The 19,133-nt window shown below is 40.0% G+C and overlaps 1 protein-coding gene across 13 annotated transcripts in view; it reads left to right on the forward strand.

Annotated features, from left to right (window-relative positions):
* bptf (bromodomain PHD finger transcription factor) overlaps nucleotides 1-19,133 on the forward strand; it is a 153,068-nt gene that overhangs the window by 20,165 nt on the left and 113,770 nt on the right. For all 13 annotated transcript variants that reach the window (XM_059653625.1, XM_059653630.1, XM_059653626.1 and 10 more), the window contains exon 3: nucleotides 16,497-16,720. In XM_059653625.1, the coding sequence (XP_059509608.1) occupies nucleotides 16,497-16,720 (224 nt within the window). The remainder of the gene's footprint in view (nucleotides 1-16,496; nucleotides 16,721-19,133) is intronic.

Here is a 19,133-nt window from a genome sequence, read left to right on the forward strand (position 1 = left end):
TATGGTGAAGCTGTACAAAACTCTGGTGCAGCCGCACTTGGAGTATTGCGTACACTTCTGGTCACCGCATTATAAGAAGGATGTGGAAGCTTTGGAAAGGGTGCAGAGGAGATTTACTAGGATGTTGCCTGGTATGGAGGGAAGGCCTTACGAGGAAAGGTTGAGGGACTTGAGGCTGTTTTCATTCGAGAGAAGAAGGTTGAGAGGTGACTTAATTGAAACATATAAAATAATCAGAGGGTTAGATAGGGTGGATAGGGAGAGCCTTTTTCCTAGGATGGTGACGGTGAGCACCAGGGGGCATAGCTTTAAATTGAGGGGTGAATGTCAGAGGTAGGTTCTTTACTCAGAGAGTAGTAAGGGAATGGAATGCTTTGCCTTCAACAGTAGTAGATTTGCCAACTTTAGGTATATTTAAGTCGTCAATGGATAAGTATATGGACGTACATGGAATAGTGTAGGTTAGATGGGCTTGAGATTGATATGACAGGTCAGCACGACATCGAGGGCCGAAGGGCCTGTACTGTGCTGTAATGTTCTATAGAGGCCTTGCAAGCAAACTTTTACCACTGCAAAACATAAGCATTCCACTACCATTTTCTTCAGCAAGATCTACTGAACTGTCCTTAAACAAAGAATGCTTTAAAGTATTGAAATTTTTGAATACCTTTGTACCACTTAAAGGTATCAGTGTTTGAATTTGAGTTTAGTGATAGCCTTAATACAATAAATACCAAGTGTAAAATTGTTTTGTGGTTAATAGTGATTTGAGTATGCAGACTATCTTTTCAAGTAGTCAAATGTCCCAAGGTATTTCTTAAGAACATGTTATTCTCATTAACAAAATGAGATAAAAGACAGCAAAAGTAGGCTTTCATGTCTTAAAGAAGGTTAAAGAAACTGATGTGGGATAAGGCTGAGAAAAGGATTGTAAACGTGGGGACCTGGATAGCTTAGATTCATGCTAATGGAGAGGCAAAGGAACATTGGAGATAGCACAATCAGCCACAGTTGTGGTGGGGGGAACACTGAGTTCTCAGGTTAAATAGCAAAGTGTGAATTTGAAGCATGATGTGTTGATGGATCAAAAAACAATGTTGGTCAGTGAGCACAATGCTGCTAAGGTGAGCAAGACTTAGTGAGTCTAGGTAGAAACAGTGTGGAGCTTTGGGTGAGCTGAAATTTTTTGGCAGATGAAGGTTGGAAATAAACCAGGAGAACCCTGTGATTTTATTTTTTAAAATCACCACCCTTTTGATGCAAGAACCTGCTCTCCTTTACTGTTTTCCATATCACTCGTGTATCATAAAAAAGACTTGTATATCCTTGAATTTAAATGTGTCCTAATTACTATCTTCGCTAGTAAATCAGTGACCTCTTGTATGAGAGAGTATTCAAGTTTTGGGCCAGCTCTCATTTATGATATCTCTTACCTCTGTCCCTGTTTTATGACGGTAAATTAATTTACACATGCACATTCTCAAAGTTGAAATTACCTTTTTGACTTGCCTAATACTGAGTGGAAGGATAACTGGCCTCAGTCTGAGAGTTTGTAGCAATAGGCAGGACTACTGTTTTCATCTTCAGAATTGTTACAGCCAGTTTCTATGTCATTCATGTTGATCGATTTCATGGAAGGTTAATACTACCATGTTACTTATGTGAAACTTGTGCATCATGCAGTTCCTTCCTGCACTTCTGTTCTTTAAAAATGTTGAAAACTGTAAGTGAATCAAGTGGACATCTTGACACTTGGAACAAGTTTTGCACATCTTTTCTCAGTCGGAGATAAGGTTAATTTGACATTGAGGGTTCAAGTGCAGCGATTCAGTTTTGAAATTGTGAATCTGTTTGCGCACGTTTTCATCAACTAAATTTGGCTTGGCAGTCTACAGTCTCCCCACTAAATTTTAACTTTTCCCCAACTGCCTTTGAGAGGAAATTTGATCTTGGCATCACTAGTTATGTTGGTGTTGTATTTAATCCCAACATTTCAAAAGGTACAAGCCAACACTACTAGTTCACATTTTATACTGTTAATGAAAGTCAATCCATTTTGGATTACTTTGGAAGTCAATCTATACCCCAATATCTGCAATAATCTTTGGCTAAAATATAATAATTCTTGTAAATGTTTTTACTTGTGTAGAATTGGGGCCAAAAGTAGGCTGATAGTACTACGAATAGGGCTGTTGGAGGCTTGGGTGATTTAGGTTCGGTCTTTGGTGCTGAGTTTGTTAGTTTAGCTGCAACATCAGTTAGCTTCATTGTTCTCATGCCAAAGAGGAAATATTGTCCACATCCACTCCCAATCTCTGTCTGCTGACTCATTAAATTGTCTCGTTATCACACATAAAGCTTAGCCCAGATCCTAGTACTTTGTCCCTATCTCTGCTTCAGGTCAACAGTTGATCTGTCTGTCAACTCTTGCTGTTTCTAATAGGGATAATCACTAATTTGATAGAGAATCATCATGACATTATTTAATATGAGGAGCTGCTGTCACATCTGGTGGTAACAGTAGTAAATTTATTTTAAGATTTTTTACGGCAGAATTGTATTACTTGTATGTCTAATATGTTTGTACACAATTACTTCTGTTCACATTTCCCATCTACAAAATCAGACTTACGTTGTCAGTTTTCTCATGGCCACAACCTGTGAGCAGATTTGCAGTTGTAATTACCTATGTAAACATGTCGCCCTTTAATTCTACCCTTGCAGCAGTTTCAAAGCTGGTTGGCTTTATTTACAAACTTATGAAAAAGAAAAGCAGAGAACAGCTAACTGATCAATCAAGTCTATTCCTTATTATCATTTTGCAACTGAGAATAATGATCCTCAACACTTGTCCCTGCCATAGCAACAAAATGTCCTGAAAGAAGTATCTAAAACAGTAAAGACCCTCTGCCAATTAAGGAGAGGGCATATCTGCAAATTCCTAAGCTTCTGAATGCTAACAGAATGTTGCCATGAGATGTGTTGCCCACAATTTCCCTACCTTTTTATGAACTGAAATTTTTAGTGACATTCAGCAACTTATCACGCTCTTTTGTTTTGGTGACTTAAAGTGATTCTTGGCTCAGTCTTCAAAATACTGCCTTTTTCCTAAAAAAAAAGGGCAATCTTCATAAAAACACTTGACACATAATGATTCTATTTTGGTGTGACCTGTACATGCATTCCCTGCTTCCTCCAACAATTTTTTGCATTGGCAGTCAAGTTGATTTAACTTGATGGCTTCAAATATGCCTCTCCAAATGTTTGTTTTTGGGTTTTAATACATGCAGGCATTCTGATCTTATTGTAATAACTAAAGATATTTAGGTTGGTGTCACTCTATGTCCTTTCTCTGAATGTTTTTTTAGAACCTTCAGACCAAACGTCAGCTGAGGCAACCAGAACTGGCAGAGTATTCGAGACAATGTTAAAATTGAAGTCTTGTATAGGGACTGTGTATACTGTTGTGCCTTTCATTTTTTATTGGTTTTGTTAGTCACAACAATATATCTCATACTTTATTTCGTTTCATCTTGTGAGACTGGGTTTGCGATTTTAGTGTTTAATTTATCGTAAAACTGCTTTTTTTTCCTGCTCAGCAGTCTGATTTGGAACCCTTTGTGGCATATGCATACTTGGTGTTAGTCATACGTTCATGCCTGGCAGATATTTATTGATATGAAATGACACTTGACACACCCAGATCTGTTCTAGATCTAATTATCATTTATTTTTCCACTTAAGAGCTTCACACACACACTAAAATCTAAAATCTAAAATCCCACAAATTTGTGGTCAGTTTCCAAGTACATAGGTATTATTAAGGTGATTGAGAACAAAATCCTGACACTACTGCCAGCAGAAGTCCATGGTTTACTGATTTCCATGCAGTAATGAAAGTTGTTATTTCTTTGTCAATCTAAGATTTGCCCACCAGCTTCAGGAGGCTCGATTAAGAAATTTCTTCAAAAGTGTTTTGAAAATCCATGCCTGCCAAGTCAGTTAGAAACCCTCATCCACTAATGTGCCCTGGGCTAAAGACTACTCCATTCTTTAATACTCTTTGATCTGGACTTGACACATTCTCCACTCAGTATTTTCAATGTACAGATGACAGATAAGTCCAAAACTTATGGCTGTTCATCTCTGCTTGTGTTCCAGAGTTACTAAAAATAACTTAACTTTTTAAGATGCTCTGTATAGGTTTCGGTAAGATTGCACAAAGTATTGTTTGTATGTCTGCTTTCAGTTACATGGCTCCTTTCCCTACTGCCAACATTATATGTTGGCTGGAGATAAAATGTCGGGCAGGCTAGTGGCTCATGGTAGGTACCCTGCCTTTAATAATAAACATGTATGCATTTTTACAACGATCCTACAGATTGCATGTTAATTTATTTGAGATGGCTGATTGGGTGATCATGGAATTTAATTTCACATCTTGGCATGGTGAAATTTGGACTCCCATCTTCGAGGTTTCTCATTCACTATTGTCACTTCCATGGTAGGCTAAGCACTGAGATGAGATGCTATTTTTTAACATTTATAAACTATAAATTTAATTATTAATCATCATTGTTATAATTATTTAAGTATTATACATTTTAAAACTTTTTTTAAAAAGTAGCTAAACAATCTCTAGTTAATTTTTATCTGGAATCCTGCATTTACCAGTGCCTAATACATTTACATACACATCTCATTTAGAAGTACAGCAGTACAGGGGCAGCACGGTGGCTCAGTGGTTAGCACTGCAGCCTCACAGCGCCAGGGACCTGGGTTCGATTCCCGCCTCGGGCGACTGTCTCTGTGGAGTTTGCATATTCTCCCCGTGTCTGCGTGGGTTTCCTCCGGGTGCTCCAGTTTCCTCCCGCAGTCCAAAGATGTGCAGGTTAGGTGGATTGGCCATGCTAAATTGCCCGTGTGTTCAGGGGTGTGTAGGTTATAGGAGGGGTAGGTCTGGGTGCGATGCTTCAAGGAGCGGTGTGGACTTGTTGGGCCGAAAGGTCTGTTTCCACACTCTAGGGAATCTAATCTAATTCATCAGAATATCCCAGAGCAGTACTGATGCTAAAAGGGTTCGAGAATAAGTAAACACTTGGCTAAAGGAATGATGCAGGAAGGAGGGGCTCCTTTTCATGGAACGCTGGCATCAGTATTGGAACAGGAGGGATCTGGTAGCACTGGGATGGTCACCACCTGAACCAAGTTGGGACCCATATTCCAGCAAAAGAGTAAATAGGCTGGTCAACAGGGCCTTAAACTAGATAGTGGGCGGGAAGTGAAAGGTAAAACTTTTAACAGTGGGGAACAAAGCGACAGGTTAACATTCATAGAGATAGATTCCTCTGCGTGGAAAAATACGAAAAAAATAACAAGAAAGGAGAACTCTGAGGTTATTAAAGTCTCCAGCACAGACATGAATAGGTTACGTGGAACAATCCCTCTTCCGTACCTACACTGGCCCTAAACCCCACCTGTTCCTCCGTTACATTGATGTTTCAACGCTGCCTTGTGCTCTGATGAGGAGCTCAAACAGTTCATCCACTTCACCAACACCTTCCACCCCAACCTTAAGTTTACCTGGACTATCTCTGATACCTCTCCCTCCTTCCTGGACCCCTTTGTCCCCATCTCCGACAACCACCTAGAAACCGATATCCATTTCAAGCCCACCGACTCCCGCAGCTACCGAGAATACACCACCTCCCACCCACCTTCCTGCAAAAATGCCATCCCCTATTCCCAATTCCTTTGCCTCCGCCGCATCTGCTCCCAGGATGAGACATTCCATTCCCATACTTCTCAAATGTCCTCATTTTTCGAGGACCGCACATTTCCCCCCCAATGCCTCAGTAGTCAAGAATGCCCTTGACCATGTCTCCCGCATTTCCCGCAACTCATCCCTCACATCCCCTCCCCGCAGTAATATTAAGAAGGAAACAAACAGAATCCCCCTCCCCCTCGCGTACCACCCCGTCACCCTCTGGATCCAACGCATCATCCTCCGACACTTCCGCCATCTGCAATCCGACCCCACCACCAAAGACATTTTTCCCTCCCTACTCTTATCTGCGTTCTGGAGGGACCACTCTCCGTGACTCCCTTGTCTGCTCCACATTCCCCTCCAGTGCCACCACACCTGGCACTTCTCCCTGCAACTGCAGCAAGTGTTACACCTGCCCCTACACCTCACCCGCATCCCAGGCCCCAAGAAGACTTTGCTCATCAAGCACATGTTCACCTGCACATCTGCTAATGTGATATACTGCATCCGCTGTTCCCTTTACGTCCTCCTCTACATCGGGGAAACCGTGCAGAGGCTTGCTCTGTAGAACACCTATGCTCGCTTCGCAATAAACAACTGCACCTCCCAGTGGCGAACCATTTCAATTCTCCCTCCTGTTCCACATGTCCATCCTGGGACTCCTGCAGTGCCACAACAATGCTACCTGATGGTTGCAGGAACAGCAATTCATATTCTGCTTGGGAGCCCTGCAGCCTAATGGCATCAATGTGGATTTCACAAGCTTCAAAACCTCTCTTTCCCCCTACCTCATCCCAAAACCAGCCCAGCTGGCCCCCTCCCATCCCTAACCTGTCCTTCCACCTATCCCCTCCTCCCACTTCAAGCCCCACCCCCATTTCCGACCTCCTAACCTCATCCTCCCCCCTTGACCTGTCCGTCCTCCCTGGGCTGACCTATCTCCTCCCTACCTCACCACCTATACTCACCTTTACTGGCTCCATCCCCGCCTCTTTGACAGGTCTGTCTCCTGTCCACCTATCTATCCTCTCTCCATCTTCTATCCGCCTCCCCCTTTCGCACTATTTATTTCAGAACCTCCACCCCTCCCCCATTTCTGAAAGAGTGTCTAGGCCCGAAACGTCAGTTTCCCTGCTCCTGTGATGCTGCTTGACCTGCTGTGTTTATCCAGCTCTGCACCTTGTTATCGCAAATAGGATAGAGTGTTTGGAAAGGATTAGGAATCAAACTTCAAGCACTCTGGATAAACAAATGACAATGAGAATAGGAACAGTTGATAGAGGACTGGCGGTATTATATCTGAATGCACGCAGTATAAGAAAGAAGGTAAGTGAGCTTGTGGCGCAGGTCGAAATTGGCTGATATGCCCTGGTGGGCAGCACAGAGGCATGGTTGCAAGGGATCGTGAATGGGAGCTGAATATCTAAGGCTATCCATCTTGTGGAAAAGATCGGCAGGTGGACAGAGGGGGTGGGTTTGTCTGCTTAGTAAGAAATGAAATTAAATCAAGGGTCAGAAATAAAGTAGGGTCAGATAGTGTAGAATCCGTGTGGGTAAAGTTGAGGAACTGCTGAGGCTTAAAAAAGCCATAGTTGGAATTATGTACAGGCCTCCAAACAGTAGTCAGGAGCTGGGGGACAAGATACATCAGGAGACAGAAAAGGTGTGTAAGAAATGTAAAGTTAGTGTTCCTGGGGGATTTCAGTGTGCAGGTGGACTGGGAAAATCAGGTTGCTAAAAGATTGCAAGAAAAGGAATTTGTGGGATGTCTGCGAGATGGCTTTTTGCAGCAGTTTGTGGTGGACCCCGCAAGGGAACAGACAGTACTGAATTTGGTGGTATAAAGGGAGTTCAAGGTGAAGGAACCCTTATGATCATAATATGACAGAATTTTGTTGTGCCATTTGAGAGGGAGAAGCTATAATCAGAGGCAACAGTATTACAGCTGAATAAAAGCAACTACAGAGGCGTGAAGGAGGGGCTGGCCAGAATTGACTGGGAGAGGAACCTAGCAGGAAAGACAGTGGAACAGCAGTGGCAGGAGTTTCTAGGAGTAATTCAGGACACACAGCAAAAATTCATCCCCAGGAAAGAGAAGCGTTGTAGAGGCAATTGTGGCTCACTAGGGAGGTCAGGGATAGCACAAAAGCAAAAGAGAAACATATATAATTTGGTAAAGGGCAGTGGGAAACCAGAGAATTAGGGAGCTTACAAAGACCAGCAGACGGCAACAAAAAAAAATAAGGAGGAAGAAGATTAAATAAGAGGTAAGCTAGTCAGTAATATCAAGGAGGACTATGAGGTTTTTTTTTAGCTATTTCAAGGACAAAAGAGAGGCAAAAGTGGACATTGGACCACTGGAAAATGATGCTGGAGAGATAGTTGTGGGGTACAATGAAATGGCTGAGGAACTGAATGAGTACTTTGTATCAGTCTTCCCAGAGTAATATTCCAAAAATTCAAGAGAGCCAGGGGTCAGAGCTGAGTATGGTGGCCATCATCAAGGAGAATCTGCTAGAAAAACTGAATGGCCTGAAGGTGGATAAACCACCAGCACCAAATTGACTACACCCAGAGTTCTTCAAGAGATAGCTGAAGAGATAGTGGAGGCCTTACTGTTGATCTTTCAGGAATCACTAGAGTCATGGAGGGTCCTAGAGGACTGGAAAAATCGGTAATGTGACTACCCTGTATAAAAGGAGAGTAAGACAAAAGGCTGAAAATTACAGGCCGATTTAGCCTAACCTTGGTTTTGGATAAGATTTTAGAGTCCATTGTAATGGATGAGATTGCTGAATACTTGGAAGTGCATTGTAAAATAGGGCAAAGTCAGCATGGCTTCATCAAGGGGAGGTCATGCCTGATAAATCTGTTAGAGTTCTTTGAAGAAATAACGAGAAGGTTAAACCAAGGAGAGGCAATGGATGTTTTCTACCTGGACTTCCAGAAGGTGCCGCACAGGAGGCTGCTGTGTAAGACAAGGAGCCATCGTGTTAGAGGCAAGATACTGTCATGGATAGAAGATTGACTCTTCAGGAGAAAGCAGAGAGTGGGAATAGAAGGGTCCTTTTCAGGATGGCAGCCAGTGACTAGTGGTGTTTCACAAAGATCAGTGTTGGGACCACAACTTTTCACTTTGTACACTAATGATCTAGTTGTGGAAACTGAGGGCATTCCGGCTAGGTTTGCAGATAATAGAGAGACAGGTAGTGTTGAGGAGGCAGGGAGACAGCAGAAGGATTTGTACAGGTTAGAAGAGTGGGCAAAGAACTGGAAGATGGAGTACAACGTGGGAAAGTGTGAGGTCAGGCACTTTAGTAAGAAGAATAGAAACATGGATGATTTTCTAAATGGGGAGAAAATTCAGAAGTCTGAATTGCAAAAAGACTTGGGAGTACTTGTCCAGGATTCTCTCGATAAACTTGCAGGTTGAGTCAGTAATTAGGAAGGTAAATGCAACTGGAGCATTTATTTTGAGAGGACTAGAATGGGAAAGCAAGGATGTACCTCTGAGGCTTTGGAACGCTCCAGTAAGGCCACATTTGGAGTATTGTGCACAGTTTTGGGCCCTGTATCTCAGGCAAAGATGGACAGGCCCTGGAGCAGGTTCAGAGGAGTCACAAGACTGGCTCCAGGAATGAAGCGCCTAACATATGAGGAATATTTGAGGACTCTGGGTCGATACTCCATGGAGTTTAGAAGGATGAAGGGGGATTGAATTGAAACTTTCAGAATACTGAATGGCCTGGACAGGGTGGATTTTGGGAAGATGTTTCTATTGGTAGGAGAGACTAGGAACAGAGAGGACAGTCTTCGAGTAAAGGGGAGAACTTTTAGATTGGAGATTAGGAGAAACTTCTTCAGCCAGAGTGTGGTAAATCTATGGAAGTCACTGCCACCGAAGGCTGGGGAGGCCAGGTCATTGAGTACATTTAAGATGGAGATAGGTTCTTGGTTATCAAGAGGATCAAGGGCTATGGGGTAAAATGGGTTGAGAAACTTATCAGGCATGATTGAATGACAGTGCAGGGGCCTGAATAGCCTAATATCTGCTATGTCTCATGGTCTTATGGTTATGACTTTCTTTCTCACATACTGGATTTGCTTCCCTCAACTACAGATGGTTAATGGGCACTATAGTTGAGAGCGGCTAAGGGTTAATAGAATAAATAGAAGTTCTGAGCAAGGGTCACTGTACGAAACATTAACTCTGATTTCTTTCCACAGATACTACCAGACCTGCTGAGTTTTTTCAGCAATTTATGTTTTTGTTTCTGATTTCCAGCATCCATAGTTCTTTTGGTCTTTTAAAATAAATAAAGCAATGATTGCTTTTGGTGAGCAATCAGCACAGGAAATATAACCTCAAAACTAAAACTGAAGAGGGATTTTGTGTTGTAGTGATGTCTGTGTCTCTGGTCTAGAAAATCTCGGTTAAAGCCCTGCCTGCTTCAGCCACATGTAACACGTTTGAAGAAGGTTGACATTAAAAATATCTAAAGTTAGAACTGGTCAGTCCTAGGGGTGGTGTCAGGGAGGATTTCTTCTCATACAATTTATTTAATATCTGGAATACTTCCCATGAAAAAAGAAACGAGTCAATTGAAAGTGTCAAAACAGAGATTAATAATTGTTTAAGATAACAAAGTGTGAAGCTGGATGAACACAGCAGGTTGAAAAGAAGTATCTAGGATCAACTGCAAACATCTTCATTAATTGCAGCAATAACATTCCTAATTCATTCGTCTAACATACAAAGAAGGGTCTAGGCCCGAAACGTCAGCTTTTGTGCTCCTGAGATGCTGCTGGGCCTGCTGTATTCATCCAGCTTCACACTTTGTTATCTTGGATTCTCCAGCATCTGCAGTTCCCATTATCTCTCATTCATATGTTTGTTTGGAAATGATGTGAAAAGTAGCAGAGCCTGTAAGGGAATGAGATAGAGATCACTGGATAGTTGTGTTAATTAGCAGAATGGGCTTGTGTAGTTGAATAGTTTACATAATTCTTCTGATCTTCAGTCATTTTGTGAAGCAAGAAGTTAAATCCATATTGCAGTGTTCCATATACTGTGGAATTCACAAATCAGTAGTTCTCAAGCATTTTTTTTCCGGCGAATTTGAGCGGTGACAAAGAGTATCCATGCATTCTTATTTGAAAATACCTTGGAACCTTTTATGTCTACTTGTTCGGAAAATGGCTTTGATTTTCTATTTCAGATTTGGAGTCGAGTGTGCTAAGGTATCAAATTAAGTAAAGAAAAAAATACTTGAGATATTTTGTATGTTTGACGAATGAATTAGGAATGTTATTGCTGCAATTAATGAAGATGTTTGCAGCTGATCTTAGATACTTCTCTTCAACCTGTTCAGACACGTTACAGCACAGGCATGGAATGGGGGGGGATTGTATCCTAGACCTTTTGACCAAAAATCAGAAACACTACCCTGATTTGCAATTGATTTCAAACTTAAAATAATTTGGATTGTTGGAGTTTAAATGGAAATTGTGTTAGTTGTTTTGTTTCTGTTTTTCATCTTTGGCCATGCTTGAAATCCTTTTCTGTCTATATTCAATTACTGAAGCAATAATGTAGGAAAAAATGAACAAAAGACTGAGTATATTAGCATCTTTCCTTGTTTCTCCGGCTGTTGATCTTTGATCCCAGTCACTGCAGTAGAATAAATTGAGGTGGTTATCCCAATTTTTGAGATTTATTCTTTTCGCTCTGTGAGGTAGTAATTCTTGAGCAGATGTGATAATTAATTAGGATGTTTTGAGGATACAGAGAATGGGAAAGAAATGTTTTCTGCTCCTGACTTGCAAGTACATTTAGGGATATTGAGTGCTTACCACAGTTCATTGGCTTCCTGCTGCTGTTTGTTGGGACCATCATATTTGTACTGGCCTCTTTGGTAAAGTACTTTGAAACTGCAGCATTGGAGGAATTGTATCCCAAAATGATGTGGGAGCGAATGGAGACATGAGTCTTGGATTTCTTTCCTCCAAAACTATTTGTACAAATAATGAAGGTTTTTTTTTGTTTAAAATTTGCATTGATTGTAGTACAGATACTTTCACCGAAAGTTTAAAAATCCAAGGTGGTTCTTCATACAAAATCAATGCATATACTACTTGCTTCCTTTTTGAAGATTGGATTGTCACTTTTCATAGACTTGCAAACTCTTAGAGTAAGTAGTGAGTCTTTGACTGTTAGTTTGATTATTAAATACTGGCAAATTATTTGATCATAACACATCACTATAATTTGGGGTTTTTAAATAATGATTCTATTTCCACTTTTTAAAAAAAGTCTGTCATGGTTGTATCTTTTCAACAATTCTCCCTCAGTCAAACCCATTGCAATTCTACTGTGTACATTTGTTTAATGGGATGTTGTTTTGTGCAAGGTAGCTACTGCCTTTATATATTAAATGGTCTGATGGACCCGCTTTGGCTTTTCTTGCTCTTAACTTTATTTCTTGAGTCATTTAAATACTGGGATAGGATGGGGATGGGATACTGTTCAGACGGTCAGTGCAGACCTGATGGACCAAAAGGCCTCAATCTACACTGCAGAGATTCTGTTGTTCTGTGTTGATTGTACAGTGTAAGATACTCCTTGAAAATCATCTTTGACCAAGGCACAATTACCATTCCCTCAACATCAATATCTCCAATTTTTGGCTGTCTCCACGATTTTCCTTGCCTTTCTGAAACATCTTGAGACATTTTTCTTCATTAAAAGCACCGAATGCATGCAAACCCAACCAACACCTTTAAAAGTGCAGGAACTTAATGGGTAAGTAAAACATGCAAACAATCAAATTATACTTGTTGCATGCATTATGTGGTGCATTTACCTTGAAGTTTGATGCCACTGAATTTCCCAGGAATGAGCATCATAGAACTTCTGTGGGTTCTCTGATGAATTGAACTGAGGAGGAAAGAAAAGCATTCATTGTATGTAACAAGATGGGTGTAATGTGAATTAAGCTACATATTTGAAGACGTTGCATTCACTCTAGCTGTACCCTTCAACAGTGCAACCTTTGAACATAGGTGATACTTGGTAGGTTTATCAGCTTGTTTACTTTTGCACAAGATAATTTAAGTAAAATGTACGGTAATTTTACATTTAAATTTTCAGTGTTCTGCAATTTGCAATGTTAATGTAAAAGATATTTTTACAACAAGTGTGAAAAATCTTCAGAAGTGAATGCATGACATGTTGCTATGCAACTTATATTGTTACATTGGCACTCTGCTTTGCTTTGAAATTGTTTTAAGCCTAATATTGTAGCAAATAAAGGTGCAATACAAGTGGCTGCAATGAATAATTCGTGTTTTCAGTGTGTGAAATGCTGTTGATCCTGTGGAGTTTCAGTATAATCTACTTGTGTGTAACGCCAGATTCACAAACTTCTCGTGCAGCACATTGCTGTTGGGAATTCTTTGAGGGTGTTATTGGTATCCTGAGACTGGGCAATTAAACATTATCACAGCATTTTTAAAAAAAAACTCCATCTTTCCATCTATGAAACATTTGCATCTGTTCACAGTGTAAGTGCTTGAAGGTCCTTAATAGGAAGATAGTGTTTTAGGTAAAGCTGAAGAGATTTCAGGAAGGCTTTTAAAGCTAGGGGAAATTAAATAGCGTGGAGGTGGAATGTTGGGAGAAAATTTATGAGCCTATACTCAAAATGGACAGGAGAGGTGGAATGTACCATAATCAAAATGTGTCAAGTTGCAAAAAAAAAAGCAATAACAATTGATGCTGTGGAGAATTTATGGATGAGGCCTCACTGCATGGGTGTTATATCATTTTTCAAGCCTGAAATGAGGAGGGCTTTTTGCCCACAAAAAAATGTTACATGATTTTTATCTTACACTGTTGGTGCCACACTCCAAGAACTGAAACTGTATGTGTTTTACATGGGTGACCCTTTCAGCATTCATGAATGAATATATAAAGATACGAAGAATTGCTGCAAATCTGTCACGGAATTATCCTCCGGTTCTCCTGTTTTGGCTACAGTTGAATCAGCGGAATCCTTATTTATGCTCGCTGAAATTTATGCCAAAATTATGGGAGATATTTCAAGTTGTAAAGAAGCCCAGGGAAATTCCTGCAACCTCTGGTTTGTAGTTTCTGGCATTTTCATTACAGTAAAATTCTGTTTAATATTCAGTGAAGGATTTTATTCAGTGTGTCCGTCTTCTTAGACTTCAGTCAAGTTTTTTTCTTAATAACCACATTCAGAATTTTTTGTAATCAAGGAATCCTAGCATATCAATTATTGGAAACATTCTCCTCAACAACAAGATTATGGCTTCAGACCATTGTTCCAAAATTAAATTCACTTGTCACAGAGATACTAAAGGTGAGGGAGGGTAGATGTGACTTCTGTCCAGCCTTACAATGCATCAACTGGTGGAAAAATACCTAACATAACGTGTTTCAATGTTATTCCTGTTGAACTTAAAGAACCCTATTTGATTTTAAAAATTGTACTTTGGACACAATACGATATATCTCCAAAGTCCATAACTTGAGGGGAGGGGAAAAATCTATCCTTGACTTTGGAAGATGTCACATTGGCTGAAACCGTTTTCATTTTGATGCCCATCACCTGGGTCTCAGCAAGAGGCTAAACTTAGTGTACAGTTTGTGTTTAAAAAGCAGTGTATTTTCAGAGGTTAAGTGCTTGAAACTAAAAGCTGGGTTTTAAAATTTACGCAGTTTGCTAAACCTACCAATGTTAACCAAAGAGACTAAAAAGCTTTCAACATGTTAGCTTAACCTATTCATGTTCTGTCCGAGCATCTCCATGCTTGACATCCGCTGAAGATGGGAAACCATTTATTTTCCGCAGACTGATTTTAAGTAGTCTTGGAAGGCTTGTTAAATCTTAATGTTTATGAAGAACTATAACCAGGCCAGTTATCTTAACGTCTATTATTGGTAAAATATTAGAGTCTATTATAAAGGATGTAACAGCAGAGCATTTAGGAACATAATCCAGCAGAGTAGGCATGGCTTCATGAAGGAAGGGACATCATATCTGACCAATTTACTAGAATTCTTTTAGAAGGTAACAAGTAGGATAGATAAAGGGATGTAGGATATTTCTATTTTCAGAAGGCATTTGATAGGATGCTACTTATGAAGAAAATAATCTCTGTTGGGGGTAGCCTATTAGCATGGATGGAGAATCCACTAATTAATAGAAGCAGGGAGTTGGGCGAAGGGAAGCATTTTCATGACGGTGGCCGGTACTTATTACAATTATTGGAAACATTCAGTGCTGGGGGGGCCACAATTATTTGCAATGTTTAGATTAGTGACTTGGGTCATGTACAATAGCCACGTTTGCAGATGACACAAAAATAGGTCAAAGCCGAGTAAGAAGGAAGACACAGTCTGCAAAAGGATATAAATAAGACTCAGCAAGTGATCAATAACTTGAAAATTTGAATATAATGAGAGGTTATGTGCTTTGCCAGGAAGAATAATGAGGTTGAATATTGTTTAAGTGGAGAAAGACTGCGGAAAATTTTAGCACAGGTATTTGGGAGTGCCCGTGCGTAAATTACTAGGAGTAAGCATCGAAGTCCAGTTGGTAATAGGGAAGACAAGTAGAGTGTTGTCCTTACGTTCAAAGGAAATGGAATATGAAATTAAAGAAGTATTCCTAAAACTATACAAGATACCAGTCAGATCACACCTAGGATACTGCAAACAGTTTTGATCCCCTTGCCTAAGGAAAGGTATACTACCATTGGAGGCAGTCCGGAGAAGGTACACTAGATTGATTCAGAATATGGAGGGATTTTCTTATGAGAAGAGTTGAGTAGATTGGCCCTGTACTCATTGGAGTTTAGAAGAATGAGGTGAACTTAGTAAAATATAAAAGATTTGATAGAGTAGATGCGGACTGGTTGTTTCTTTGATTCTAGGACCAGAGGCCATAACTTCAGGATAAGGGGTCAGCCAAATAAGAAAGGGGTGAGGAGGAGTTTCTTCTGAAGGTAGTTAATCTGTGGAATTCTTTACTGTGGAGTGTGAAAGAGGCTGGATGACTGGGAATGTTCAAGCTGAGAAATTTATCATCAGCTAAGGAATCGAGGGCTTTGGGGGAAATGGCAGGAAAGTGGATTTCAGGATTGAGATCAGCTACGATCTCATTGAATGGTGGAGCAGATTCAATGGGATGAATGGGCAAACTTCTGTGCCTTTATAGTTCAAAGAACTCAATAAAAATTAGATAATTGTACAAAAGTAAAATATTCAGATGTTGGAAATGCAAATAAAAACAAGAAATGTTGATTATAATCACTAATCTAGCTGCATCTGTGGAGAAACTTCATGTTTCAGATGGGTAACTTTTGTCAGAACTGGTGAGAACAGTTAATGTAAAAGGTCAACAACCTGAAACATTAGCCGCCTTTTACCATGGATGTTGCTAGATCTGATCGTTATCAACATTTGCTGTTTTGATTTTGTTAGTGACATTTGAATCTTAACTCTGATCTAAGTAAAAAAAAATCACTTTATACCTCTCCAGATTTATACATTTTGTGGTGGGAAAACTACTGTGATAATGTGACTTAAGGCAGCTGCTTCATTCTGACCTAATGTAGGCAAACCATCTTACTGTGTGACTGGTAACTCAGCCTGAATCCCATAGAATGCTTCTTGATATGATTAGATGTATTTTTCTTACAGTGAAGAAGATAAAGAAGATGAAAAGGACAAGAAAGTATGGTATTACAGCTCAAAGGTACAGTTGGCTGAACTCATTGAATCTTTGGACAAAGAATACTGGGAATATGACCTCTGCAGAATACTGGAAGAAATGCGTGATGAAATTCATCGGCATATGGACATTACAGAGGAATTGACCAATAAAGTTCGTGGCAATAATAAATCGTGTCTTAGTGCAGCTAATGGTAAGTGAAGTTAATATGAAGACGAATGCTGACATGTCTGTTTTTTGGATTTAAAATTGTTGGTTGATACTCTTCTGTAATATTCAATACAGAATATATAGAGGATGTGTTGTTCACTTGTTGAATACAGACCTGTTGCACACTGGGGAGAATCAAATGGCTTGCTGACAAATTTTGTCTAACATTGTGCTTGCTTAGACTAAAATATTAAATCTCGAGCAGGCACAGAATTGGTGTGGAGATGCAACCAATGATGGTCCAATAAATCAGCACCCTCTTTTCTGTCTGTATAAACAGGCCACTCTTTTCAAATCAGTTTTTTTGCTTCCTAGTCCTGATGAGTGCATGATGAAAAAGCAGTCGTTTCTTGTGTTCTTCAGCAATGTTTAAACTCTGCTACTAAGCAATTATTTGTTACATTGAATTGACTTTTTTTGGGCTGAATTATTGAAGCGATCTTGAAATTGATGTTGAGCTATTGTAGTCAGTTTTACAATCTGTAAATAGATGACCTCTGGATTCACCTGGAAGCTGAGCAATACTGCATTTTTTTCAAAGTTGTCATTGTATGTAGCTACGGCAGAGTATTTTAGGGGTTGTGCAATTACATCATCCATATTTGAGAGGAAAAAGTTGTTTCGATCCTTGATATATATTGCTGTGTGCAACTGGATGTTTTAGTGAACTTAATTTTTTTTCCTTTTATAAGAAAAAGATTTTTTTTGCTCTGAAAGTTGTTAAATTTATTCTCAGCTGCACTTTAATTGGCATTGGATGTTGGATGGTCCTCTGTTTCTGCTCTCAAACTGTTCAGTTAGTCAGTATCTTTAAACTCATAAGCTAAGTAAGAGTTGGTGTTTAGCCATCAACTCTGAACCGTGGCAACTTTGTTTCAACTGGGCATGTTTCATTAATATGGCTGAAAATGTTAGTCTTTCTCAGATGGAACCAAGATATTTAGTATGTTCTCATTTCAGATGAGTCCCTGAAGTGCAGTAAGCATCTTGGTGATCCAGGGACTGTTGATATTTTTGTAACCAAATTGTAATGCTTGCCACTGCTTATTTTGACGCTGGAAAGCTTACTTTTGGATCTATTTTTGATATTGAATGACTAAGCATTAATTTATATGGCACATACTGTAGTTTTTCTCCATGTTTACAAAATATTGGCAGAAGTTTATGGTCACAAATGTGAGTTTACATTGCCCTGGTATCAGTCATTTTGAAGTGGATGATTGTCTGGTTTTACTTAAATCTGATTTCTTTTCCCTGTTCCACATAGTATTCCACTTACTGAGAAACTTGCAACCCTATGGGGCTTTGACAGTGCCAATTTCAACACGACTTGTTGAGTTGGATTTTCTATTCCTTTTTCTCTTTCTGTTTCTTCCAGACAAAAACACATCACAACTCAGTCAGCGCCTATCTTGGTGCTTCCATCTCCACGGTCCCCATCTTGAAATTGTACTATCCTATCACGATTCTCGACCTGGGAACCATCCTTTGCGGAAGGTTAAGATGAGAACCCAAATCCCCCTCCATTGGTGCAGCTTGTTAGTACATCAAGCTGTGCTGCCATCTCATTTTGAATTTGGTTATTTAGCTAAATAAATTATTTGTCATTAGCAATCTCAATTTGTTTTGCCTGTTGTGGCACGAATGCTACTGCATGCAGATTAGCCTTGGCAGAGATCAAGTGAAGGTTTTGGGACATGTAGCACCATTGGGATTTCAATAGGTATGATTTGATATGAGCTGAAAAAGCACAGCTCGAAATGTTGATGTTCCTGCTCTTTGGATGCTGTCTGACCAACTGTGCTTTTCTGGCTCCACATTTATTGGCTTTAACTTCCAGCATCTGCAGTCCTTACTGTCTCCATGATTTCATATGGTACACTTAACTGCTGTGATAAAGAGATTGTCAAACAGTGATAGTGAGGGGAATCACTGTGGGATGTGGGAAGGCTTTGCAGGAGAATAGGATTACTGAAAATAATCAGTGAAACTACAATTATTCACTGATTTTTCTTTTCTGCTGATACATTCCTTCTGTTGCACTTAAGTGTACACATATATAATACCAACCATTACCTGTAGAGACACAAGTTGTTGAGATACTAATTTTAACAAAGCATGTCACAGTTATTTTCATTACAACAGCACTTGAAGTAGATCAGTTAGTTAAACAATGGCATTAATGTATTAACACTTATTTAAACATTGTTTCCAAACCACATGCCCCTCCCCAAAAAAGAGACCCTGCACGGCCCGTTTCTATCTCCTTCCCAAAATCCACGAACCTGCCTGCCCTGGTCGACCCATGGTCTCAGGCTGTGCCTGCCCCACCGAACTCATCTCCACCTGTCTGGACTCCACTTTCTCCCCTTTGGTCCAGGAACTCCCTACCTATG

Source organism: Stegostoma tigrinum, chromosome 22 (assembly GCF_030684315.1).
Source record: "Stegostoma tigrinum isolate sSteTig4 chromosome 22, sSteTig4.hap1, whole genome shotgun sequence".
NCBI lineage: Eukaryota > Metazoa > Chordata > Chondrichthyes > Orectolobiformes > Stegostomatidae > Stegostoma > Stegostoma tigrinum.